We start from the raw sequence: 27,565 nt of genomic DNA on the forward strand, positions 1-27,565 counted from the left end.
TGTTTTAAACTAGAAACAACTTTTTTCATTGTATTATTTTAAGTAAAAAATATTGTATTCATATTGTAGCGCTGTTTTCTCTTGGGAGCACTTTCCAGTTATGAAAATATTACATATCATGTACCACCAGGAGGAGCTGCTGGACAAATCTCTATATAGATCTTGAATTGTGATTTTTTTTTTTCAATTTCAAAACTATAACATAATCATCAATTTTGGAGGTTTTTTGGTTTAATATACATCCTTGAAGTATATTTTTGAAGTTTGTATTTGACTTGAAGTTTTTATTTCATTTATGACCTATATTTTCAGTATTACATTACTCAGCTTAATCAGTTACTGTTATTTCAGTGACTCAGACTTCAGTGTGTGTCAGCATCACTTGAGGCTTTGTGTCTTAGTACAGGCTGTTATAACAGAATACCATAGACCAGGTGGTTAAAAAGCCAAACATTTATTTCTCACATTTCTGGAGGTTAGGAAGTCCAATATCAAGGTGAGTGCTGACTCCATTCCTTGTGAGAGCTTTTTTGCAGACAGCTGCCTTCTTGCTGTATATTCACATGATAGAGAGGGAGATCATCTTTCTCATGTCTCTTTATAGATTCCCTAATCCTATTCATGAAGGCTCTATCCTCATGACTTCCCAAAGGCCCCACCCGCAAAAACCAGCACACTGGGGATTAGGGCTTCAACATATGAATCTGAAACATTCAGTCCGTAGCATCTTGTTATGGTTAAACACAGCTTGCTGGGCCCTACTCTAGACTTTCTGCACTTAGAGAGGGTGGAAGATAGTGCATTTCTAGCAAGTTCCTAGGTGATGCTAATGCTACTTCTCTGATGACCTGTAGTATAGGAATCACTGGGTTAGACTGTGACTGAATTTATATACATAATTGTGTCATAGGAAATAACCACCCTGGTACCAAGTTCATTTGAAAGCTGTAATAATGCTTTTGTTTGGGTTTTGTGGCATATAGTTTAGTTTTATCCTGCCTCATTTAAAAGGACCACCAGAATGTATTTTGACACTGGTGGGGATTTTAGGGTTATTACAAAAGAGTGGATTGGAAAGACTCAATCCCTGTAAATTAAACTAATTCCTGAGAATTTAAAATTAGACTCATAGCATATCCAGAAAGCAACTTACAGGGGGAGTTTCTGACTGTAATTGATGTCTTGCCTGTTACATCCTGGGTCTTTGCCTTTGGGTAAACCCATCATGCCCTTCCCTTTGAGATTTGAAGCCATTTTTTCCAGATGCATATACCTTGAATTGATACAGTACTCTTCTGCAATACTCATGATTTTATAATATCAAATTAAAAGTTCCAGTGATAATTTGAGAGTATATATCTGTGGTAAATGAAAGGTAAAAGGTATATATATATTTTCTTTTTTTAATTAAGTTTTTTATTTTAATTCCAGGATAGTTAACATACAGTGTTATGTTAGTTGCAGGTGTACAGTATAGTGATAAAGGGCATATATTTTTAATATATAAAATAGTTTTATAAATCAAAAAATATAAAATGGCAGATACATTTACTGGCACTGGCAAATTAGGGAAAGATAGGAAAAAAAACCATTTCAATTGATAAAAGTATGTTTAAGTTCACTATTAATAAAAGAATCACAAATATAAAGAGAGCCCGGTTGAAGACAGTGGACTGTGATTATGCATTAGATGTGCTATCAATAGTTGGTAAATAGAAAATAATAAAGCAGGATAAAGTGCAAACAGTAAAAACAGTAGTCATAATACGTTGTGTTTGTACTGTGTATGTATATCCAGAGGGCTGAACATGGCTAGAGAAAAATCCTGAACCATGATGTCTGGTCATATATGAATTTATGACCACTCACCTTTGTGGTCTCTAGCACTGCCTAGTAGATATCCTTTTTTTTTTTTTTTTTTTTTTCTGGCTCACTTACCATCCCAGTATCCTAGAAGACTATTTGATGCTTACTCTCTTGTCAGCTTCTAACACTTTGTTTCCCCTTCTCACTTCAATTGATGGATAACTGTTATGAATTTGTTAAATTAACGTTAAGTGGAACACAGGGTGCTGGATGGTGAGCCATGGTTCAACAACAGATCACAAGAGAAATTGAAATAGAGGTTTATTATTCACAGGTGCTGGAGTAAGTACCCAGCATACCTCGAGGGGCTACATGGGAAGTCAAGGACCTGGGGCACATGCTTTTCTGAGGGTTCATGGATGGAGTGCTTTGGGGTTTCCGGGCTAAAGTGGGATTGCTCAAACCAAAAGAACCAGGTTTTAGTCAGCTCTATGGGGCAGGGGTCTTATGTAAGTGACATTTAAGGGAAAGGTATTAGGAGGCAGGGGACACTATTGATCACAAGGGTTGTTGGGGAAGTCCTATAAAGAACTTAAATTTACTTGTGACTCTGCATGCTGCTATCTGGGGCACTTGCATGAGCTAGCTTTATTTAACGTCACTTCAGGCTGCTTGGCCAAACCCAAGTGGATGCCAAGGCAGCAATCATGGAGTAGCTTTAGCTAAACTCTTTTTTCTTTTTTTTTTAAGATTTTATTTATTTATTCGACAGAGAGAGAGACAGCCAGCGAGAGAGGGAACACAAGCAGGGGGAGTGGGAGAGGAAGAAGCAGGCTCATAGCGGAAGAGCCTGATGTGGGGCTCGATCCCATAACGCCGGGATCACGCCCTGAGCCGAAGGCAGACGCTCAACCGCTGTGCCACCCAGGCGCCCCTAGCTAAACTCTTGACAATCCCCTTGCTTCCTATATCACCGAGTAAATAGAAGCTTTTAGAAGAGAGCTTTTACTTCTTCCCGTAACCACATCTACCAAAATATCTGAATCTGTACCCATATTTTCTCTCCTAATTTCTTTGGAAGAACTGTTCATGCTGTTATCTGAGCCCAAACAAACTGTGTACTCAAGGACCCAAGGATGTTGCTTTGCAGTTCTCCCTTCTCTCTCTCACATCATCAGTATCACTCACTGTCTTGGAATATTCCTGTCAACATACTCACTTGCAATTTTATCTTCAAATCTTTTGAGAAAAATCTCTTTTGATTTGACATTTCCCTTGAAGTACTGTTCCGTTTCTCTGCTCCTTTTTACAGCAAAATTCCTCTGAAAAGTAGTCTTTACTATCTCTATTTTTTTCTTTCTCTCTTGATCTCACTCCAATTAGATTTGTATATCCACCATTCTCCTAAAACAGCTCTTGTCAAAATCACCAGTGACTTCAGTACTGCTAAATCCCAGTAGTTTTCAGTCTTTATCTTCTTTAGCATGTTTGCAGCGTTGCCAAGGTTGATTCCTTTCTTCTAGAAATACTTGTTCAATTAGCTTTCTCTCTTGATTCTGCTTTTGCATGACTCTTTTTCCTTCGTAGTGTCATTGGCTGTTTTTCCTCATCTTACTAATTTATAAATGTGGAGTACTTCAGGACCCAATTCTCAGATTTTTTTTTATCCAAAATCACTCCTTAGGCGATCTCACCTACCCTTTGATCTTAGATATATTTGGATGATACCTAAAGTTTTATCTTCAGCCTTGACTTCTTGACTGATTCCAGACTTGTTTATCCAACCATGTCTTGGATGTTGATTAGACATCTCAAATTTAACAGGTCCAAATCCCAAAATCTAATGTCCCTCAACTCTCCTCATCTAGATCTCAGATATTGTCTACTCCTTCCTTCCAGTTATTCAGACAAAAGCCAAGGAAACATTCTTGACTTCTCTTTTTCTTTTATATCTCTTATCTACTGCATCAAAAAATCCTGTTAGCTCTACCTACAAAATATCAAGAATTTTATCACTTTCTCAGTTATCGCCAATATGACCTGTCTTATCCAAATCATCTTTAGTTCTCGCCCGAGGTATTTTAGTTGCCTCTTAACTGTTGTCTCTGCTTCCAGTTTTGATTTCCAGAGTCTGTCCTCAGCCCAAGAGTGAGTATGATACTCACGAAATATTAATTCGTATTACTTCTCTACTCAAAACTATTTTCTGTCCTCCCATTTTACTGAGAGTCAGATCCAATGTATGGCTTAAAAGGCCATATATTACTTTATTTCCAGTGACCATTCTGTCCTTAGCCACTGTTCTCCCCTCTATGGACATTACTATTTTACTGTTCTTTGGATACACCGATTGTGCTTTTGCCTTAGTGTCTTTGCATTTGCTACTGGTCTTTTTTTTTTTTTCCTCTAGAAATTTTGTGCTTGCCACTAAATTGTCCCCCTCACCCCATCTTGAAATAGGTTTTATGTTAGTAGCTTGGGGCTCTTAGCCAACAGTGACACAGAGAATTTGTTATATTTAGTACCTGAGGTGTGGAGTGTTCTGGCTCAGCGCCTGATTGGGATGCTGTCTATAAACTTTTGCCTGTCTAAACTTTCATATAATCCTTAGTTCCAGGAGGGTGGGGAGAGATTTTTTCCAGACTCCTTTCAGGAGCTGGGAGTCCCACCCTAGTCTCTGGTTTCAAACTATGAGTGTAGCTATCCTTCTGCGTCTTGGGCAGGATACTTTTTCCCAATTATCCCCAGGCACCAAGCTCTTTTTCACCTTAGCCTTCATTGAGACCTGGATAGTATACAAGACCTTCATCATTGTTTATAGCATTGTATTTCTGTTTGGTTTGTAATCCTTAGATTTGGCTGTGTCTCCTTAATTTTTTTCTTTCATGTTTTTCTATTAATATTATAAACTGAGAGAAGAGGGAAGAGCCTTAAAGTGTGAACTTACTATGCTAACTTACTGGAAGTCTAATTTAAGTTTTTAAAATGTAGCAGTATACCATCTGAATTTATCTCTTGCAACCAGTGATGTGCTTTTCTGATTGGTGTCTCTTCATTCTGATAATTGCTTTGTGCCTTCTGTGGCCCTTTCCTTCATTTCACTGTTTCCCGATTGAGGGTTCTTTTCTTCTTCCTTACCTGTCTACTTTGGATTCATTAGTGATTTAGGTATAGATTTCTGCTTACCTATTTTTAAAGTTCTTAAAAAATAGAAATAAATGTCCAGTAAATTTCTATCCTATTTTTAAAAATGTTGGTTATTATGAAATCTCTAGCTATCATTTGAGTCTTTTACTTCAAGTGATATTTTAGTCTTAATTTAATCATGTGTATAAAATGTTTATGTTAAGAACATATTGTCATATTTATTAATTATTTTAAATTGATGATATAGTGGTTATTACTATATTAAATATGTTTTAAGTATTTTTTTTTTTTGGTCATGCATCTAAATCTGGAAACTAAACTATTGTTTTGGTATGAAGTTGTCTTAGTTGTCAGTAGTTTGTAAGTAAGTTATTGTCACTTGCCATATGGTTTCTGATTAATTCTGAAATGGCTGTCAACCCCAGATAATTTAATTTTCTATATTTTTTCATTTTTGGGATGTGAAAATTTAAGGGGTTAGCTACCAATTTTGACTAATAAACTCTATATTTTTCTTTCTAGAGAAAAACAGAAATCTGAAGCTAAAGACAGAAAAGTTTTAGAAATTCTGCAAGTCAAGGATGCTAAAATACAAGAATTGGAACAGGTTGGTGTTGTACCAGAAAATACTAAAAATTAATATTTTATTTCAGGTAGTAGATCTTTATTTTTAAATTTTTTTTGCAATAATGTTCATTAAGAATATCAGGGTCATTATATCAAATCGTTACTATTTTGAAACTACTGTAGTTAGATTATTCTTCACTAGTGTACTTAGCTTATAGCAAAGATGTTGTTTTCTGAATTAGTAGGCTATGTCATTTATACTTTAAAACTCTTAAGATAGCGTTATGGTTTTATAGTAGTATCTAGCAATTATTCGTTGTTTTATTGAGTTTTACCTTTTATTATTAGCAGTTACCATTTTATTACTAGTAGTATCATTGAAACTTACAAATTTTTCGATGGTTTCATTTATAGAAAAGATTAACAAATAACTGGGATGATTTTATTTGATTTCTTGAAAACATGTACTTTCGATTCATACAATCTCATGTTCTACATATAATCAGTAAATTATACAATTACATATATAACAAGATTATATGTAATTATATAATCAGTATATTATCACTGCAAAAATCCATGTGATCAGCACTTCCCAGAACTATTTTAAAGTATAAACATCTCAAAAATGAAGGAGAAAGAAATTTATTGTAAGAATGACCTATATTGTGATAAAATATTTAAGTTCATTTTGCACCCAGTTGCTCATTGTGTGCTGAATTGCCTGTAATTTTTCTGGGGTGATTGTAAGCTCTGTTTGGAGACTTTGCTCTTTGACTTTTGACTCTATTTTCCTCCCTAGCCAATTAACAGTTTTGGGAGAACTTTGATCTAAGTTTGATTATTGTTAAAGTTGTTTTATTAAAGGACTTCAGGTGGAAGTTAACTTAGAAAAAATTCAATTATTATTATGTTCTCTACATCCATATAATGTCTTTCTAAAATGGAATATAGACTCCTATATGACATTTAAATTAGAAGTTTATACATTCTCCCATGTTGTGTTTTCCTTCTAGGAAATATCATAATTGATACTATAATGATAAAATTTTAGAAATAACATTTTAGTCAGTTTGCTATGAGAAAAAAAGCAGTTTTATTTGCTACCTGAATATCAAAAAATAGCAAAATGAATCCTAAGATGGATAAATACTGTTCTGTACCTACTATATTAATTAAGCTAGGCTAAGTTGCCTAATAGATACAACCTTGTGACTTAAAAGTGGCAAATGCCATTTATACTCATACTTCATTGAGAAAAACTAGCCTCAAGATTCAGGAGGTTTGGGAAAATGTGTATCCAGGCTGAGCAATCTATCTTCAGGTACCACTCTTTTCTATGGAGGAGAATGGATTTTGCCACTCTTTGATATTCTTTGGTTTTAAGTTTACAGTGCTTTAGGGAATGCTCGGATTACCAGATCGAGATAGCTAGCTATAGCATACCATTTTTTAAAATGTTGACTCTTAAAATGACAGTATATTTCCCCTTTTCTTTGCTAAATTCTTTTTCTACTTCCTCTTCCTTGGGTAGATAGTGTTTAATTATTTACCTTTTTGAGCAAAATCACTTAGCTCATGAATAAAATACTAAATTTCCTTAAGAGAAATTATTTGCTTTTTAGGGGCCCTAATTTCTTAGCCTAAATCATGTTTATTTTTGTTCAATGATGGTTATAACTTTCCACAAGGTATAATATATTAAATGTATATACTATCCTGTGATGGTACTAGGGAAAATTTCGAGTTGTAATTCTTGCCTTTAATAATTTTTAAATCCCTTTGAGGAGTACAGTGGGGAGAAAAGTAAGGTGCAAGTAACCATATTCTTCTACATGATATTACAGATTGTGAGAGGATGGGGAACCTTGTATAGCAATTCACCTTTGCATCCCTGACATCCAGTATTTACCGTATTGTGTGGCATATAACAGATTCCCAGTGAATATTGTTGAATGAGTAATATATTTATTATTATTATTTTATTGAAGTATAATTGGCATACAATAGCCTGTTAGTTTCAGGTATACATCATAGTGATTTAATATTTGTATACATTATGAAATGATCCCCACAGGAAGTCTAGTTACATCTGTCATCATACAAAATTATTGTAGTATTTAAGACTTTTTCCTATGCTGCACATAACATCCCCATGAATTGTTTATTTTATAACTGGAAGTTTGTACCTCTTAATTCCCTTCACCTATTTCACCCACATTCCACTTCCCTACCTTTTGGCAACCACCAGTGTGTTCTCTGTATTTGTGAATCTGTTTCTGTTTGTTTGTTTGTTTGTTCCTTTGTTTTGTTTTTTTAGCTTCCATATATAAATGAAATGATACAGTGTTTGTCCTTTTCTGTATGACTTATTTCATTTAGCATAATACCCTCTAGGTCGATCAATGTCACAAATGGCAAGATCTCATTCTTTTCTAACACTGAGTAATATTCCACTCTACATATACCACATCTTCTTTATCCATTTATCTCGCCATGAATGCTTTGGTTGCTTTAATATCTTCGCTATTTTATATAATGGTGCAATAAACATAGTGGTTCATGTATCTTTTCAAACTAGTGTTTTCATTTTTGGGGGGCAGATATCCAGTAGTGAAATTACTGGATCATGCGGTATTTCTATTTTTAACTTTTTGAGGAACCTCCATACTCTTTTCCACAATGGCTGCACCAAGTTACATTCCCAACAGTACATGAGTGTTCCGTTTTCTTCACTTCCCTACCAACACTTGTTATTTTTTGTCTTGTTGATACTAGCCATAATGACAGGTGAAAGGTGATATCTCATTGTGGTTTTGATTTGGATTTCCCTGATGATCAGTGATGTTGAGCATCTTTTCATGTGTCTTTTGGCCATCTTTATGTCTTCTTTGGAAAACTGTTTCTTTGTGTCTTCTACCCATTTTTAATTGGATTATTTGTTTTTGGGGGTTGTGTTGGAGAAGTCCTTTATATATTTTGAATACTAACCATCTATCAGATATGTCATATGCAGATATCTTCTCCCATTCAGTAGGTTGCCTTTAGTTTTGTTGATGGTTTCCTTTGCGTGAGGAAGCTTTTTATTTTGATGTAGTCCCAACAGTTTATTTTTGCTTTTGTTTCCCTTGCCTCAGGAGACATATCTAGAAAAATGTTGCTATGGCTGATGTCAGAGAAATGACTGCTTATGTTGTCTTCTAGGATTTTTATGTTTCAGGTCTCACATTTAAGTCCTTAAACATTTTGAGATTATTTTTGTGTAGAATGTAAGAAAGTGGTCCAGTTTCATTCTTTTCAATGTAACTGGCCAGTTTTCCCAAACCCATTTGTTGAAGAGACTTTTTCTCATCATATATTCTTATCTCCTTTATCAAAGATTAATTGACCATATAATTGTGGGATTATTTCTGGGCTTTCTTTTCTGTTCCTCTGATGTATGTTTATTTTTGGGTCAGTACCTTACCATTTTGATTACTACTGTAATATAACTTGAAGTCTGGAATTGTGATGCCTACAGTTTTGTTTTTCTTTTTCAGGATTGCTGTGGCTCTTTAAGGTCTTTTGTGGTTCGATACAAGTTTTAGGATTGTTTTTCTAGTTCTGTGAAAAATGCTGTTGGTATTTTGATAAGGAGTTCATTAAATGTATAGATTACTTTGGGTAGTATAGACATTTTTTTTAAATGATTTTTTATTATATTATGTTAGTCACCATACAGTACATCCCTGGATTCTAATGTAAAGTTCGATGATTCATTAGTTGCGTATAACACCCAGTGTACCATGCTATACGTGCCCTCCTTACTACCCATCACCGGTCTATCCCATTCCCCCACCCCCCTCCCCTCTGAGGCCCTCAGTTTGTTTCTCATAGTCCATAGTCTCTCATGTTTCATTCCCCCTTCTGATTACCCCCCCTTTCTTTATCCCTTTCTTCCCCTACCTATCATCCTAGTTCTTATGTTCCATAGATGAGAGAAATCATATGATAATTGTCTTTCTCTGCTTGACTTATTTCACTTAGCATTATCTCCTCCAGTGCCGTCCATGTTGCAGCAAATGTTGAGAATTCGTTCTTTCTGATAGCTGAGTAATATTCCATTGTATATATGGACCACAGCTTCTTAATCCAGTCATCTGTTGAAGGGCATCTCGGCTCCTTCCATGATTTGGCTATTGTGGACAATGCAGCTATGAACATTGGGGTGCATATGGCCCTTCTCTTTACTACGTCTGTATCTTTGGGGTAAACACCCAGTAGTGCAATGGCTGGGTCATAGGGTAGTTCAATTTTTAACTTTTTAAGGGACCTCCACACTGTTTTCCAGAGTGGCTGTACCAACTTGCATTCCCACCAACAATGTAGGAGGGATCCCCTTTCTCCACATCCTCTCCAACAATTGTTGTTTCTTGCCTTGTCTATCTTTGCCATTCTAACTGGCGTAAGGTGGTATCTCAGTGTGGTTTTGATTTGAATTTCCCTGATGGCTAATGATTTTGAACATTTTTTCATGTGTCTGTTAGCCATTTGTATGTCTTCATTGGAAAAGTGTCTGTTCATATCTTCTGCCCATTTTATGATTTGTTTATTTGTTTCTCGTGTATTGAGTTTGAGAAGTTCTTTGTAGATCTTGGATACCAGTCCTTTATCTGTGGTGTCCTTTGCAAATATATTCTCCCATTCCGTGGGCTGTCTCTTAGTTTTTTTGACTGTTTCCTTGGCTGTGCAGAAGCTCTTTATCCTGATAAAGTCCCATAAGTTCATTTTATCTTTTATTTCTCTTGCCTTTGGAGATGTGTCGTGAAAAAGGTTGCTCTGGCCGATGTCATAGAAGTTGTTGCCTATGTTCTCCTCTAGAATTTTGATGGATTCCTGTCTCACATTGAGGTCTTTCATCCATTTGGAGTTTATTTTTGTGTATGGTGTGAGAGAGTGGTCAAGTTTCATTCTTTTGCATGTAGCTGTCCAATTTTCCCAGCACCATTTATTGAAGAGACTGTCTTTTTTCCACCGGATGTTTTTTCCTGCTTTATCAAAGATTAGTTGCCCAAAGAGCCGAGGGTCCATTTCTGGGTTCTCTATTCTGTTCCATTGGTCGATGTGTCTGTTTTTGTGCCAGTACCATGCTGTCTTTGTGATCACAGCTTTGTAGTACAGCTCGAAATCCGGCATTGTGATGCCCCCAGCTTTGTTTTTCCTTTTCAACAGTTCCTTGGAGATTCGGGGCCTTTTCTGGTTCCATACAAATTTAAGGACTATTTGTTCCAGTTCTTTGAAAAATGTCCTCGGTATTTTGATCGGGATAGCATTGAAAGTGTAGATTGCTCTGGGTAGTATGGACATTTTAACTATGTTAATTCTTCCAATCCATGAGCATGGAATATTTTTCCATCTTTTTATGTCTTCCTCAATATCTTTCAAAAGTGATCTATAGTTTCTAGCATATAGGTCCTTTACGTCTCTGGTTAAGTTAATTCCAAGGTAACGCATGGTTTTTGGTGTTATTGTAAATGGGATGGATTCCCTAATTTCTCTTTCTTCAGTCTCGTTATTCGTGTATAGAAATGCAACTGATTTCTGGGCATTGATTTTGTATCCTGCCACCTTACTGAATTGTTCTATAACTTCTAATAGTTTGGGAGTGGATTCCTTTGGGTTTTCCATATAGAGTATCATGTCATCTGCAAAGAGAGACAGTTTGACTTCTTCTTTGCCGATTTGGATACCTTTGATCCCTTTTTGTCTTCTGATTGCTGTTGCAAGGACTTCTAGTACTATGTTGAATAATAGTGGCGAGAGTGGGCATCCTTGTCGTGTTCCTGATCTTAAGGGAAAGGCTTCCAGCTTTTCCCCATTGAGAATAATGCTTGCAGTAGGCTTTTCATAGATGGCTTTTATGAGATTGAGAAATGTACCCTCTATTCCTACACTCTGAAGGGTTTTAATCAGGAAAGGATGCTGTATTTTGTCAAATGCTTTTTCTGCATCAATTGAGAGGATCATATGGTTCTTGAGTCTTTTCTTGTTGATATGATGTATCACATTGATTGATTTGCGAGTGTTGAACCATGCTTGCATCCCAGGTATGAATCCCACTTGGTCATGATGGATAATCCTTTTAATGTACTGTTGGATTCTATTAGCAAGGATCTTGTTGAGGATTTTGGCATCCATATTCATTAGAGAAATCGGTCTGTAATTCTCCTTTTTGAGGGGGTCTTTGCCTGGTTTGGGGATCAAGGTAATATTAGCCTCATAGAATGAGTTTGGTAGCTTTCCTTCTGTTTCTATTTTTTGAAATAGCTTTAGGAGAATAGGTATTATTTCTTCTTTGAATGTTTGGTAGAATTCCCCAGGAAAACCGTCTGGGCCTGGAGTTTTATTATTTGGAAGGTTGTTTATCACTGACTCAATTTCTTCATAGTTAATTGGCCTATTTAAGAAATCTATTTCTTCCTGTTTCAGTCTTGGTAGTTTATAGGTTTCCAGGAAGGCCTCCATCTCTTCCAGATTGTTTAGTTTTTTGGCATATAGCTGTTGATAAAAGTTTCTAATAATCCTTGCAATTTCAATGGTGCTGGTCGTGACCTCTCCCTTTTCAGTCATAATTTTAATAATCTCAGTCCTTTCTCTTTGTTTTTGGACAAGTTTTGCCAGTGGTCTATCAATTTTATGGATTCTCTCAAAGAACCAGCTTCTAGTCCTGTTGATCTGCTCTACTGTGGTTCTGGTCTCTAATTCATTGATTTCTGCTCTAATCTTGGTCAACTCCTTCCTTGTCAGTGGGTTAGGCCTGTCCCTCTGTTGCTGTTCCAGTTTCTTGAGGTGAGAATATAGAAACTGCATTTTAGATTTTTCTATTCTTTTGAGTGAGGCTTGGATGGCTATGTATTTCCCCCTTAGGACTGCCTTTGCAGTATCCCATAGGTTTTGGACCGTTGTGTATTCATTCTCGTTGGTCTCCATAAATTGTTTAATTTGTTTTTTGATTTCCTGGTTTATCGAGTCATTCTTGAGCAGGATGGTTCTTAGCCTCCAAGTGTTTGAGTTTCTTCCAGGTTTTTCCTTGTGGTTGAGTTCCAATTTCAGAGCGTTGTGGTCTGAGAATATGCAGGGGATAATTTCAATCTTTTGGTATTGGCTGAGACCTGTTTTGTGTCCCAGAGCATGATCTATTCTTGAGAATGTTCCATGGGCATTTGAATAGAATGAGTATTCTTTGGTTCTGGGGTGTAGTGTTCTATATATATCTATGAGGTCCAACTCGTCGAGTATGGCATTCAAAGCCTTTGATTCTTTGCTTAGTTTTTGCCAGGGTGTTCTGTCTATTTCTGATAGTGGGGTGTTGAGGTCCCCTACTATTACTGTGTTCTTATCTATATGTCTCTTTATTTTGGTTAAGAGTTGGCTTGTGTATCTTGCTGCTCCCCTGTTGGGGGCATATATATTAATAATTGTCATATCCACTTGTTGAATACTTCCTTTAAGAATAATATAGTGCCCTTCTGTATCTCTCTCTATGGCCTCTAGTTTAAAATCCAGTCTATCTGATATGAGAATTGCTACTCCAGCTTTCTTTTGAGGTCCATTTGCGTGGAAGATGGTACTCCATCCCCTTACTCTAAGTCTGAATGCATCTTTGGGTTCAAAATGAGTCTCTTGTAGACAGCAAATGGATGGGTCATGTCTTTTTATCCAATCTGCAACCCTGTGGCGTTTTATGGGAGAGTTTAAGCCATTTAGATTGATAGAGATTATTGACAGATATGATTTTAATGATGCCATTTCTCTTTAAAGTCTTTGTATCGGTTGTGACTTGCTGCTCTGTATCACTCTTGGGGCCTTTTTACCTTTATAGAGCCCCCCTTAATATCTCCTGTAGGGCTGGTTTCGTGGTTACGAAATTGGTTAATGATTGGCGATTTTGGAACGTCTTTATTTCTCCATCAATTCTGAATGACAGCTTTGCTGGATAAAGGATCCTTGGCTGCATGTTTTTCTCTGAAAGAGCTTTAAAAATGCCCCCCCAAGCCTTTCTCTCATTCCAGGTCTCTGTAGACAGGTCTGACGTAATCCTGATACCTTTGCCTTGGTACGTGAGAAATTTCTTTGCCCTGGCCGCTTTCAATACTGTATCCTTGGATCTAATATTTGCGAATTGCACTATGACATGCCGTGGCGTAGGTTTGTCCTGGTTGAGCTTGGATGGGGTCCTCTCTGCCTCTTGGACACGAATGCTTGTTTCCCTTGCTAGATTAGGGAAGTTTTCAGCTACAATTTGTTCAAATATCTCTTCTAGACCTCTGTTTTTCTCCACCCCTTCAGGGATGCCGATGATTCTGACATTGGATCGTTTCATAGAGTCAGTAATCTCCCGTAATCTACATTCGTGGGCGTGGATTTTTTTAAGACCAGCTTCTATTTTCGTTTTTTCTTCTACTAACCCATCCTCCAATTCGCTAACGCGTTCCTCTGCCTCGGTGACCCTGGCCGTCAGAGCCTCTAGTTTTGACTGCATTTGGCTCATAGAATTTTTAATTTCTGTCAGATTCGCTCTCATTTTCGTCCTTAGGGATTCTATATTCTGAGTAACATTTTCGTTAATACTTTTTTCAAGTCTACTCATCATCTTGACTATTGTTGCTCTGAATTCCCGTTCTGATAATTTGGATACATCCATATCTATTATTTCTGTGGCAGAGGCCACAGACTCACTGTCTTTTCTTTGCTGGGGGGGGCTTCTCCTTCTGGTCATTCTGATGAGGAGAGGTTGCGGGGTTGTCCAGAGCCCAAATTATTGACTGGGACCCAGGCTGTGCGCCCTTGTTTTATAGAGATCTTAGGGATGTGGGCTTCTTCTTTAAAGATTTTATTTATTTATTTGAGAGAGAGAGACAGACAGTCAGCAAGAAAGGGAACCCAAGCAGGAGAGTGAGAGAGGAAGAATCAGGCTCCCAGCGGAGGCGCCCGGTGAGGGATTCCTTTCGGGAACACTGTGATCACGCCCTAATCCGAAGACAGGTGCTTAATGACTGCGCCACTCAGGTGCCCCGGGTTGTGTGCTTCTTGATTTTTCAGCCTGCGTTGTAGGGGAGGGTCCTGCCGCGCCGATACTCAGGAAACCCTGTTTGGGTAGAGTCTCCGTGTCCCCTGCGAGGGGGGTTGGGGATGGGCACCTTGTGATCCAGTATTTCCAGGCTTTTGTTCTCTGGTGTCTTTCCCTGGCCGTTTGCTGTGCCTCTTCTGAGAGTCTGAGCAGCAGCGGCCGAAATTCAGCCTCTGTCTCAGAACAGAGGGATCGCAGCCCGTTCTCCACTGATGTTCTGGCCACTTTAAGTCTGTTTCTGTTGGTGTTGCTCAACCCTGCAGCATCCCGGGCTGTGCGCCCCACACCCGGCGTCCCAGCCCTCACTTCCAGGGCCGGCGCGTCCCTGTCCTTTGTGTTTCTAACCCCGCCAGCCACCAGCCGCCCTGCGCGCGCTCCCGGAACTCCTGGTCTCAGTCTGGATCCAGTGAGCACAGCGGAGTTCCGGAGCTCCGTGAGATGCTTGGTGGCGCGCACTCCCAGCTCACGGTCTCATTCTTCTGTCTCAAGGGTGCGGGTCCGCGGTCCGCCAGCTCCCTGGTGTAGGTGGCCCGCCAGCCGCCCCGCACGTGCTCCCGGAGCTCCCGGTCTCAGCCTGGATCCAGTGAGCACACCAGAGTTCCGGAGCTCCGTGAGATGCTTGGTGGCGCGTGCTCCCGGCTCACGGGCTCTGCTGTCTCGAGGGTGCGGGTCCGCGGTCCGCCTGCTCCCCCGTGCAGGTGGCTACCGCTTCCCGGCGTACGGACACAGTGGCTCCATCCCCCTTCCGTTTATTTTCTGATATCTGTGCATGGTTTCACGGCTCCCCGCTTCGTACCTCAATACTCAGCGCTGGAGATGTTCATTTGTAGAGATCCAGATGTATCTTCCTGCGTCTCAGGCTTATTCCATGGATTTTCATGCTGGTCTTGTACCTGTCCAGCTCAACTCAGGGGACCGGCTGAAAAAGGGGTCCCCTACTCCTCCGCCATCTTAACTCCTAACCTGGGTAGTATAGACATTTTAACAATAATCCATGAGCATGAAATGTCTTTCCATTTCTTTGTTTTGTCTTTCATCAACGTTTTATAGTTTTCAGAGTATGAGTCTTCCACTTTTTTGGGTAAGTTTATTCCTTGGTATCTTTTTATTTTTTTGGTGCAGTTATAAATGGAATTATTTTCTTAATTTCTCTTCCTGCTTCTTCATTATTAGTATATAGAAATGCAGTGGATTTCAGTATATTGATTTTGTATCCTGCAACCTCACTGAATTCATTTTCAGTTCTTATAGTTTTGTGTGTGTGTGTGTGTGTGTGTGTGTGTGTAGTCTTTTGGATTTTCTGTATATAATATCATGTCATCTGCAAATAGTGAAAGTTTTACCTCTTCCTTACCAAGTTTGATTTCTTTTATTTCATTTTGTTGTCTGATTGCTATGACTAGGACTTCCAGTACTATACTGAATAAAAGTGGTGAGAGTGGACATACTACATCCTTTTCTTGTTTCTAATCTTGGGGAGTGGTCTTGGTTTTTCACCACGGAGTATGATGTTAGCTGTGAATTTTCATATATGGCCTTTATTACGTTGAGGTATGTTTGCCCTAAGCCTACTTGTTGAGGGTTTTTATTCTGAATGGATGTTGTACTTTGTCAAATGCTTTTTCTGCATCTATTGAAATGATCATATGGTTTGATCCTTTCTTTTGTTGATGTGTTGTATCATGTTCATTGATATGAACTACCCTTACATCACAGGAATAAATTTCACTTGACCATGGTGAATATTTTTTAATGTATTGTTGTATTCAATTTGCTAATATTTTGTTGAGGATTTTTGCATCGACATTCATCAGAGATCGTGGTTTGTAGTTCTCTTCTTTGTAGTGTATATTTGGTTTTGGTATCATGGTAATGCCATTCTCCTACAATGAATTTGGAACCTTTCCTTTTCTATTTTTTGGAGTAGTTTGAGAAGAATAAGTATTAACTCTTCTTTAAATGTTTGGTAGAATTTACCTGTGGAGGTGTCAGGTCCTGGACTTTGTTTGTTGGGAGTTTTCTGATTCATTTTCCTTGTTGCTAATTGATCTATTTTCTGTTTCTTCCTAATTCAGTTTTGGTAAGTTATATGTTTCTAGGAATTTATCCATTTCTTCTAGGTTGTCCAATTTGTTGGCATGTAATTCTTCATGGTATTCTCTTAAAATCCGTTGTATTACTGTGGTGGCGGTTGCTATTCCTCTTCTTTCATTTACGATACTGTTAGCCCTCTCTCTTTAAAAAAATTTTTTTTGATAAGTCTGGCTAAAGATTTGTCAATTTTGTTGATCTTTTCAAAAAACCATCTCCTGGTTTCATTGATCTGTTTTATTATGATTATTATTTTAGTTTTTCTTTCATATATTTCTGCTCTAATCTTTATTATTTCCTTCCTTCTACTGGTTTTGGGTTTGGTTTGTTCTTTTTCATTTCTATAGATTTAAGATTAGGTTGTGTATTTGAGATTTTTCTTGCTTCTTGAAGGAGGCCTGTATTCCTATAAACTTCCTTCTTAGAACTGCTTTTGCTCCATCCCAAAGATTTTGGACTGTTGTATTTTCATTTTCATTTATCTTTGTGTATTTTCTTTATTTCCTTTTTGATTTCTTGGTTGACCCATTCATAGTTTAGTAGCATGTTACTTAACTTTCCTGCATTTATGTTCTATACAGATTTTTTTCCTTAGTGTTGTTTTCTGGTTTCATAGCATTGTGGATGGAAAAGATGCATGCTATCTATGACTTCTATTTTTTGAACTTTTTGAGACTTGTTTTGTGACCTAATATGTGCACTTAAAAAGAATGCATATTCTCCTATTTTAGGATGGAATGTTCTGAATATATCTGTTAGATCCACCTAGTTGATTTTCTTATGGATGTTCATCCATCACTATAAGTGGGTGTTAAAAGTCCCCTACTATTATTGTATTACTATTGATTACTTCCTTTATGTGTGTTATTTTTAGCTGCTTATGTGTTTCGTTGCTCCCATGTTGGGTGCATAAATATTTATAATTGTTATAACTTCTTGTTGGATTGTGCCCTTTATGATTATATAGTGTCCTTCTTTGTCTCGTTTCCATCTTTGTTTTAAAGTCTATTTTGTCTAATATAAGTATTGCTACCCAACCTTCTTTTCAATTCCGTTTATGTGATACATGTTTTCCATCCATTTACTTTGAATCTGCATGTGTCTTCAGGTCTGAAATGAGTCTCCTGTTGGCAACATATGAATGGGTCTTGTTTTTTTATCTGGTCCATCACCCTATGTCTTTTGATTGGAGCGTTTAGTTAATTTATAATCGAAGTAATTATTGATAGTTATGTACTTATTGCCATTTTGTTGCTCATTTTATGGTTATTTTTGTAGTTCTTTTCTATTCCTTTCTTCTCTTGGTCTCTTCTCTCATGGTTTCCTGGCTTTCTTTAGTGATACACTTGAATTTCTTTCTCTTTATTATTTTTCACATCTGTTCTGATGTTTTATTTGTGGTTACCATTGGGTTTGTATATAACATCTTATACATACAACATTTTATATTACATTGATTGTCAACTTACGTTTGAACCCATTCTTATCTTCTCTCCCCTGCCACCTTTTTGGTATGTGGTGTCTTACTTTACATCCTTTTATTTTGTGAATTCCTTGACTGAATTTTACAGATACATGAATTTTTATTTCTCTTGTGCTTTCTGCTTTTCTTACTCCTACTAATGGCCTTTTCTTTCCATTCAAAGAGTTCCTTAACAGTTCTTGTAGGCTGGTTTAGTGGTGATGTATTCTTTTAACTTTCTTTGGGAAACTTTTTATCTCTCCTTCTGAATGATAGCCTTTCTGGACAGAGTATTCTTGGCTGCAGGTTTTTTCCTTTCAGTACCTTGAATATATCATGCCACTGTCTTCTGGCCTGCGAAGTTTTTGTTAAAATCAGCCAGTAGCCTTATGAGGTTTCCCTTGTATGTAACTGTTTTCTTTTCCCTTGCTGCTCTTAAAATTCTCTCCTTATCACTGCTTTTTGCCGTTTTAATTATTATCTGTCATGGTATGGACCTCCTTGGGTTGATTTTGTTGGGGGCTCTCTATGCCTTGGGAATTTCAATTTCTCTTTCCTTCCCCAGATTTGGGGATTTTTTTAAGCTATTATTTCTTCAAATAAATTTTCTGTCCCCTTTTTTCTCTCTTCTTCTGGGATTCCTATAATGGGAATGTTATTATACTTGATGGAGTCGTTGAATTCCCTATATCTATTTTCATTTTGTATTATTATTTTTTACTCTTTCCTGTTCAGCTTCATTGCTCTCCATTACTCTTTCTTCCAGGTCTCTGATTTGTTCTTTTTCTCTCATCTGTTTATTCCAAATAGTGTATTTTAAATTTCAGTTATTTTTATTATTTTTATTTTTTTAGAGATAGAGAGCATGTCAGTGGTGGGGGAAGGGCAGAGGGAAAGGCGGAATCCTAAGCAGACCTCCCCACTGAGCACAGAGCCTGATGTGGGACTTGAACTCATGACCCTGAGATCATGACCTGACCCAAAATCAAGAGTTGGACATTGGACTGAGCCACTCAGATGCCCCTTAATTTCATTTTGAGTTCTTCATCTCTGTTTGGTTCTTTTATATATGTTTTCTCACTCTTTCCTAAGGACCTCACTGAGGTCCTCCGCTCTTTTTTCAAGTCCCGTGAGTATCTTTATGAACTTTACTTTAAATTCTCTCAGTCATATTACTTCTCTCCGTTTCATTTAGCTCTCTTGCTGTGATTTTGTCCTGTTCTTGCTTCTGGGACATACTTCTCTGTCTTCTCACTTTGTCTAACTCTCTGTGTCTGTTTCTTTGTGGTAGGAAAGTCAGCTATGTCTCCTGGTTTTGAAAGTAGTGACCTTATGAAGAAGAGGTCCTATAGTGTCCTGCAGTGCAATGTCCCCTGTTCACCAGAACCTGGCTCTTCAGGGGGTCTCCTATGTGTGTCATGCCCCCTACCCTTGTGGCTGAACTGCTTTTGCCTTTCAGTCCAGTTGTTTGCAGTGGTTCCCTTTGCCTATTGTTTTCAGGGTTTGGTCCTTCCGTTGTTAGTGGGCCAGTCTGGGGCCGCCTTGGGCTTGAGTTGAGTCAGACCAGACATTTGCCAGAGATGTAGTAGCACTGAACTGAAGGGTGCTTACCCTATATTGTCCCCTGAGATGCTTCCGTTGCTAGGCAGAGCCTGTGGTCAGACCAGATATCTGCCCCAACCCACTGCTGGCTCCTCAGCTGGACTGGTGTGCATGGTTATCTTCCCCTCTCCTTGGAGCAGCAGTCACTTTGGAGTGGTGCTGGCACCTATTCAGTCTGCTAGCACACTGCCAGGCTTGTGGCACTGCTTTTGATGGGCTCTAAGGGTATATGGGAGGGGTCAGGTCTGCAGGAGAACGAGGGTTGGGGAGCACATTGTTAGCAAGGCTTGCACAGGTCTGCTCTGGGAAGGACCTGGAGCTGCCTTAGAAAACTGCTGCAGGGGTAGAGTGCTTGGATCCATAGGAAAATGTGGGGGCAGGGCACACAGTGCTGGCAAGATCCAAAACTGTCCACTGGGGGAGGGGACCTACAGCCGCCCAAAACTCCTGCCATGGTTGGAGGGTGTGCATCCATGGAAGTAAAAGGATGGGAGTGTGGGGAGGAAAGCAAAGTATGCTGATAGCCAGCTAGGTGGAGTATTGGGACTGTGCTGGTTTTCGCAGGGTTCTTTCTCTAAGCTGGTGGGTGAAAAGGGAAATGGTACCCACTTAGCTCCTGGAGAAGTATCCCAAAGATCTCTGTCCCTCCAGCAAAGACTCTGAGATTAGCAAGGAAATCTTCTTCATGTATACCTGAGGCATTTTTCAAATTGCTGCTTCTATGCTGTATCTCTACGGGGCTCTTTGTGATGCTATCTCTTTAAGCGTAGGGACTCAGTTTCCTCTTGCTCTCCAGGTTCTCGCAGAGCCAAGCTGGCTGACTTTCAAAGTTCTAGGTGTTAAGCCCCACTGATTGTAAGAACTTGCAAAATTATGCCCCTCTGGTTTTCAAGGTCAAATGTTATGGGGATTTTCTTTCCTGTGCAGATTCCCTATGCCTGGGGCACCTTTGCCATTTCCACCACTGTAGTGCCCCTCCCTCCCACATACAGTCCCGTTCGTTGGTTGGTCCGTTTAGCTCCCAACCATGTCTCTGCCCTCCCTACCCTCTTCATTGTGGCCCGTTCTCTGTATTAGCTGGGGAGAGTCTGTTCTGCCAATCTTCAGTCATTTTTCTGGGTTATTTACTCTGATGTGGGTGTTACCTAGTTATGTGTGTGGGATGAGGTAAGTTTAGGATCCTCCTAATTCACCATCTTTTCCGGAAGTGAGTTTTGACTCAAACTATACATCTTTACTTTTTTAAAGATAAGTTTATCTCATCTACATTTCTTGATATAACATACTTATTTGATCTTTGTTCTCTGACCTTATGCTTACTGTTTTTAATGTTTTCTTAGCTTTTTATATTGTTGTATTTTTCATTTGTGTGTGTTTGTGTGTTTGCGTATGCATGCATTTTCACGTTGATAGTTTGGGATGTTTAGAGTCTATATCATTTCTTTGAGTGATTAAGTTATTACCTTATATATTATATTTAATAGTATACGTCTTGCTTCTAACATATTCTGAAAAATGTATATAATATCTCTCAACTGTGCACTTTAAAAAGGTAAGAAAATTAGTGTATTTTGATTTATTCAATAGCCTTTGTTTTTCTTGCATTTTAAAGTGAACTTATGGAGAGTAATTGGAGAACTTAATTTCTAATTCTTAGCATTTTTTGGTTGTTGGTTTTTTTTTTTTGTACTGTCAGGATTTATAATGCCTATGTTACATAACCACCTTCTCTATTATTTTTAGTGTAAATTCTGTGGGAAAATAGATTACATTATATTGGTTTTTCTGTTGCTGTATAATAAATTATCATAAACTAGTGCATTAAAACAATACAGTTATTAAGTTGCTGTGGGTCAGGAGCCTGGGCATAGCTGGGATCTCATATGGTTGTAATCAAGGTTTCAGTTGGGTTGTGCTCTCATATGGAGGCTTGATTTAAGAAAAATCTGCTTCTAAGCTCATTCAGGTTGTTGATGGTATCCATGCTCTTGCAATTTAAGACTGAAGTCCAAAATGGGACCAAAATCTGTTAGGCCTCTTCAGAGAAGGAGAAGTAATAGATGTGCATACATATGTCTGTTTATCTATCTATATCTATCTATCTGGAGAAGGAAATTGATTTTAAGGCATTGGCTCCCCAGTTGTGGGCTGACAAGTCTGAATTGTGCATGGCTGGCTGGCAAGGTGGAGACCCAGGGAAGTGTTACTTTTGGAACTCAATCAAAAGGCAGTCTGGAGGCACAGTTCCTTCTTCCTCAGAGGACTGTAGCCCTTTCTCTTATGGTCTTCAGTTGATTGGATGAGGCCCAGTCACATTATGGAGAGGTAATCTTCTTTACTCAAAGTCCACTGATTTAAATGTTAATCACATCTGAAAAATATGTTCACAGTAACATCTAGACTGGTGTTTCATCAAAAACTATCAAAAACTGGATACTGTGGGTGCTGTGGCATAGCCAAGTTGACAAAATTGACTAAATGGGTAAAAAGTTCTGAGGTGAATAGGCCTTTAGTGTGAGGTTTTATGTTTATCTGTCTAGGGCTTAGGCCGTGTTTACTGTTGGCTGTAGCTATATGTGTCAGAGGCTAAACTTTGTTTTATTGTTCTTTTTATTTGGGTTTCTGTAGAAGTTTCTTAAATATCATCTGAGACACACAGTTCTTTCCATTGTGTTCCCTGGTTGTTATACAGAAGCCCTACTGATGTGGTGAGGTGTCGGGGGAGGGGAAGTATTCTAGAGTCCCATAATTAGGTCTCAGTCTTTTAGAGAGCTTGTGTCCCTACACTGTGACCTTCATAAGTGCTTCTCAATTTTTTCCTCCTTGGATTATTAGGAAAGCTAGATAAAGGGTGCTGGAGTTAGTTATTTCCCTTCTGCCAAGTTGGTTAGGCTCTGACAAAACTTCCCTAAGATTGGGCTTTTTTGGACCTTTTAACTTTCAAAACTTCTCCACTTTGATCTTCCAGCAATCTGTTAATTGCAGATTAGATTTTCCCACCTGGGTAGTGGTTCCCATGGAGTTTTCTGCTCTGGTAAATTGCCACTATATGTATTAACTGTCTGTTTCTCTAGTTTGGGGAACAACAGTTTGCTCTATGACCCCAGTTCTTTGACATATCTAAGAAGAGTTGTTGATTTTTAGTTAGTTCAGCTTTTTCTCATGTTTGCGAATAGGAGAGATGACTTCCAAGTGCCTTACGTGCTTGAGTGGAAACTGGAAGTCCCTCCAGTATGTTTCTGTTGTTCCACTGAGCAATATTAAGTAGCTCTTAATTTTTAAGACTTATAGCTCTTAATTTTTAAGACTTATAAGTTATACTCTATAAGTGGAGGAGAGTAACACTTAAGAATGACAATTCTTACAGCTTATTTAAATCTTACTTATGTATCTAGTCAAATATCTAGAAAGTTACACACACACATATACACACATTCATGCACACTATTTTTTAGCTGTTTGCAGAAAAAACTTTCATAGAAGTACAATAATATTATAACATTTTACTGATGATAGCATAAAACATTGCCTATAACTTCTTTTGGCAAGACTGTGCCTTAGCTTTGTCACTGATGGTTATAAAATAGATCATGTAATAAATTCCCCTTTTAGTATTGCATTAGATAACATGACTCCGCTCACAGCCTAGTGTATTGTATTTAATTAGATGATGATCGCTCTTTAACATTATATGCCCACTTCACCCCCCCCTTTTTTTTAACCTTATAGGAAGCTCAGAGATAAGTTTTGGTTTTCAGTTACAAATAGATCTGTTACACCTTCCTTTTTCTCCATTTACCATTGTTTTAGTTGTTGTGGCTTCATAACTTTTCTGTTTTTTACTAAAACTTTTATGCCCATTTGAAAGTAGGTCATATAAATAATATATTAACTATGCTCAAGTATTGCTCAATAAAGTTTTATTCTGCTGCCCCTCCTTCCCCTTTTTTCCTGTGTCATACTCTTTATCATTCTCTTCTTACTCTATAGACTTCTCTTGACCATGATGTGAATTATTCATTTCACGTCTTATCCATAATAAATTATTTGTTCTAGACATACTTTCTCTTGTCACCCCTTATGCTTTATGGTTCCTTTGAGTTCTATTTGCTATTTTAATATTAACTCAAGCCAGACCATTAAGAATGTACTCTATCCAGAGAAGTTTGTTGAAAAGTTTCATAAAGCTACTTTTTAAAATGAACTACAGCTGTATATACCTGTACTTTCATTATTTAAAGTAGGTCAGTAAGAGCATACTTTAATACGAAAATATTTTGCATTATACAAAATTTTACAAATCTTTAAAGGTTTAACTTATTGGTTGTCTTTTATTGGGAGTGCATCTTTATCTATTACTTTAATGATTATTCAACATAATATCAGATTTATCAAACTAATTACAAGAATATTGATAATTTGGGTTAACTACCTGCTGTATTACGCTTTTTTATTTAAAAATTAAGTCTATATTTGGCCTTGTTGATTACTAAATTCACTCAAATGCTGGAATTCAAATTATTAAGTAATTCTCATGAAAGGGCTTGCTATTGGTGTTTAAGTTGTCAATTTCTGTTAAGTTTAGCTGAACATGAATGGGCAATCCCTTCTAAAACTTTAATCATTTGGTTCAGTGTTCTTTCCTTCCTAGGATCTAAATAATTTCCAGAATAGATGAGGATTCTCAAGTTTTGTCAGTTCTCCTTTCAAAGGAGAGGTCTATAGATAATCTGTAAACAGTCTTAGTGTTCATATGATTGAATTTATCATTCTGTGTCAATCTCATTCATAAACATTTGCTAATCTGGTTTGGAAAACATTATGAGTACATAGATAGTATGTAATGTGTCTAATGAATAATATGGGCAAGACAGAAATCTAGAATGGGTAGAAATTACTGTGACAGTTTGGGGAAACCTTCATGGAGGAAGGGAGAGATTGAATCTTGAAGGAGGGTAACGCTTAGATGAGAATAGAAAAATAGGCTGTGAATTGTGGATGGGCCACACTTACGCATCGATTCTTAAGCTGTTTGATTGATGTTAGGCACATTTAAAATAGGAAATAAATTATAAATAATATTAAAATAGGAAATAAAAATTAAAACTATATCAAAGAACCATTTATACTTAGTAGATTTGTAAAAATTTACTAAGCTTGAGAGTCAAGTGTTGGTGTAGATGTGGAGCTGTGAGAACTCTTGAAGTGCTTATAGCCTATGACTTAGCGACTTTACCTCCAAATATGATCTTAAGCAATATTTTTTAAACTTTTATTAATATGACCCCTACACTGAAAAAAGTACATTCTACTAAATGACCCTAGTATAACCACACATGAAATAAAAATTTTATATAATAATTGTCTTTACTATATATAATAAAGGTAAAAATATAACAAAGTATGTACCAAATATGAATTTAATAATATTTAAATAAACTATAAATCAAAAATTAAACACTGTAAAATTTAGGAGATACTTAATATAAAGTATTTGCTTCTTTCATAATTTTATCCTATGGCATACTTTTTTGCTATGAATTTATGCTTACTTACATTTTGATATTTTCTATTGTATTCTATTCCACTTTTAAAGAATGCTGATTGTAATGACTAAATTGATTTAATGACCCATTACTAGGTTGCAATCTGTAGTTTGAAAAATACTGCTTGGGAGAAATTCTTGCTCATCTGTATCAGGAGACATGTTTAAGAGTGTTTATAGCAGCATTGTTTGTATACCCCTTTTCCCAAAATGGAAGACAGCTGAAATATACACTGACAAGAGATAGATAAATATATTATAGTATACTTATATAATAGAATAATATTATACACCAAGGTAATTGAACTGTAGCTACACCTATCAGTATGGATGAATTTGGGATCACATGTTGAGCAAAAAATAGCAAGATACAGAATATGTATAGTATGATTTAATTTATATAAAGTTCAAAAATAAGCTAAACTGTATAGTATATCAAATAGGGATATGTATGTCTTCAAACTATACAGAAAGACGAGAGAAGGCTAAGAACCAAAGTTGTAGGATAGTGCCTTGCCCTGGAGGACCTGGAAGTATTAAGGATCAGGGGCCTACAGAGGACTCAAAGATAATGGTAAAATTGTGTTTCTGAATTAGGTGGTTGTGGATACAAGGCTGCTCTTTTTGTTCTATACTTCATACCTTATATATTTCTCACAGATTATTTTTGTATGTGTTCAGTATTTAATTTTGCTTTTTTTTAAGAGAGAGAGAGCATATGCATGTGAGCAGTGGTGGGGGATCGGGATAGAGGGAGAGGGAGAGAGAGACTCTTAAGCAGACTACACCCAGTGTTGATGTGGGTCAGTCTCACCACTCTGAGATCATGACCTGAGCTGAAATCAAGAGTGGCACACTTAACCAACTGATCCACCCAGGTGCTCCTAAAATATTTTTAATTAGAAGTAAAGTAAAATTGACAATTAACATTATAGCTTAAAAAATTAGAATGTAGTAGATACTCTCACTTTATTCCTGAAAGTCACCCTGGTTCTCATCTTATTCTTGAAGCTCCTCCTCAAGTCACTTGGAGCATGTTTACTAAGGAGTAAATATGGGAGTACAAAATAAATTGATATTTAAGATTCAGATCAGCATCACTGATAGATCAGAGATGGAATGTAGGTCAGGGTTTTCTATTGAGCATCCTACTTAATAACAGAACAGTGTGTTATAACTTGATGTGCCTTCTTGGTTGATAGGCCACTGGGGCTTTGGGGAAGGGTGCAGTTAAGAATGACCTGGAGACTTTAAAAAAGCTTATAAGCATGTAGTGGGTGCTTAATAAATATTAGTTGAAAAAATGAACAAAAGTTGGGTTGACAAAAGTTGAAGAAGTTTAGAAAGAGATAGTATCAGGATATGGATTTCAGTTTTGGCACGCTAGTTTCAAGTTCCAGCAGATAATCCAAGTGGAGGTATTATATTGAAAGTTGGAAATGTGGCATTGGTGATTGGGAGAGAATCAGGGCTGAATTAGGATTAGTAAGACTCTCAGACAGAGATGAGAACAGAAGCCAAGAAGGGGTAAATAAATTTTCTGAGAGAAGAGCTGTGAAATAAGAGGGAAACGAAGAATTGAGTCAGGGACACACCCGGTAATTAGGTATTGTTTAGGTATCTCTGGCAGGCGAAAAGAACATCCAGTTAAAAACTATGGCAGTTTTAATTCCTGAATATTTTTTCTATACAGCAAGGTATCTTTGCTACCAAAACAAACTTTCCATTTTACAATCTTAAAAATTATGTATGCCTTTGTAAAACTATAATTGCTTCTCTAAAAAATGTTTTCTTCCAAATGATACTCAAATAAGATTAATTCTTATCTTAGCTACATACACATTTTCTTTGATTAGAATGTTTTATGAAATTTTGTTTTTCTTTTGTTATGCACCTAAATCCCAAAAGTTTGCTTTTTGAATGTGGCAATATTTAGCATCCAGTTTTTATGTGTTCTTCATCTTAAACTAATACATACTTGCACTGTTTACCTGAAAATCGATGGGCATGTCACCAGAAATGAGAATTGTGATAATAGACATTATTATGAAAACTAGTTAATCCTTTTTTTTTTAATGATTTTTTATTATATTATGTTAGTCACCATGCAGTACATCCCTGGATTCCGATGTAAAGTTCGATGCTTCATTAGTTGCGTGTAACATCCAGTGCACCATGCTATACGTGCCCTCCTTACTACCCATCACCAGTCTATCCCATTCCCCCACCCCCCTCC

The 27,565-nt window shown here is 37.3% G+C and overlaps 1 protein-coding gene across 4 annotated transcripts in view; it reads left to right on the forward strand.

Annotated features, from left to right (window-relative positions):
- The window catches only part of CNTLN (centlein), a 290,333-nt gene that overhangs the window by 62,274 nt on the left and 200,494 nt on the right, over positions 1–27,565 (forward strand). For all 4 annotated transcript variants that reach the window (XM_034663956.1, XM_034663954.1, XM_034663953.1 and 1 more), the window contains exon 3: positions 5,476–5,560. In XM_034663956.1, the coding sequence (XP_034519847.1) occupies positions 5,476–5,560 (85 nt within the window). The remainder of the gene's footprint in view (positions 1–5,475; positions 5,561–27,565) is intronic.

The sequence above is a fragment of the Ailuropoda melanoleuca genome, chromosome 7 (genome assembly GCF_002007445.2).
Source record: "Ailuropoda melanoleuca isolate Jingjing chromosome 7, ASM200744v2, whole genome shotgun sequence".
NCBI lineage: Eukaryota > Metazoa > Chordata > Mammalia > Carnivora > Ursidae > Ailuropoda > Ailuropoda melanoleuca.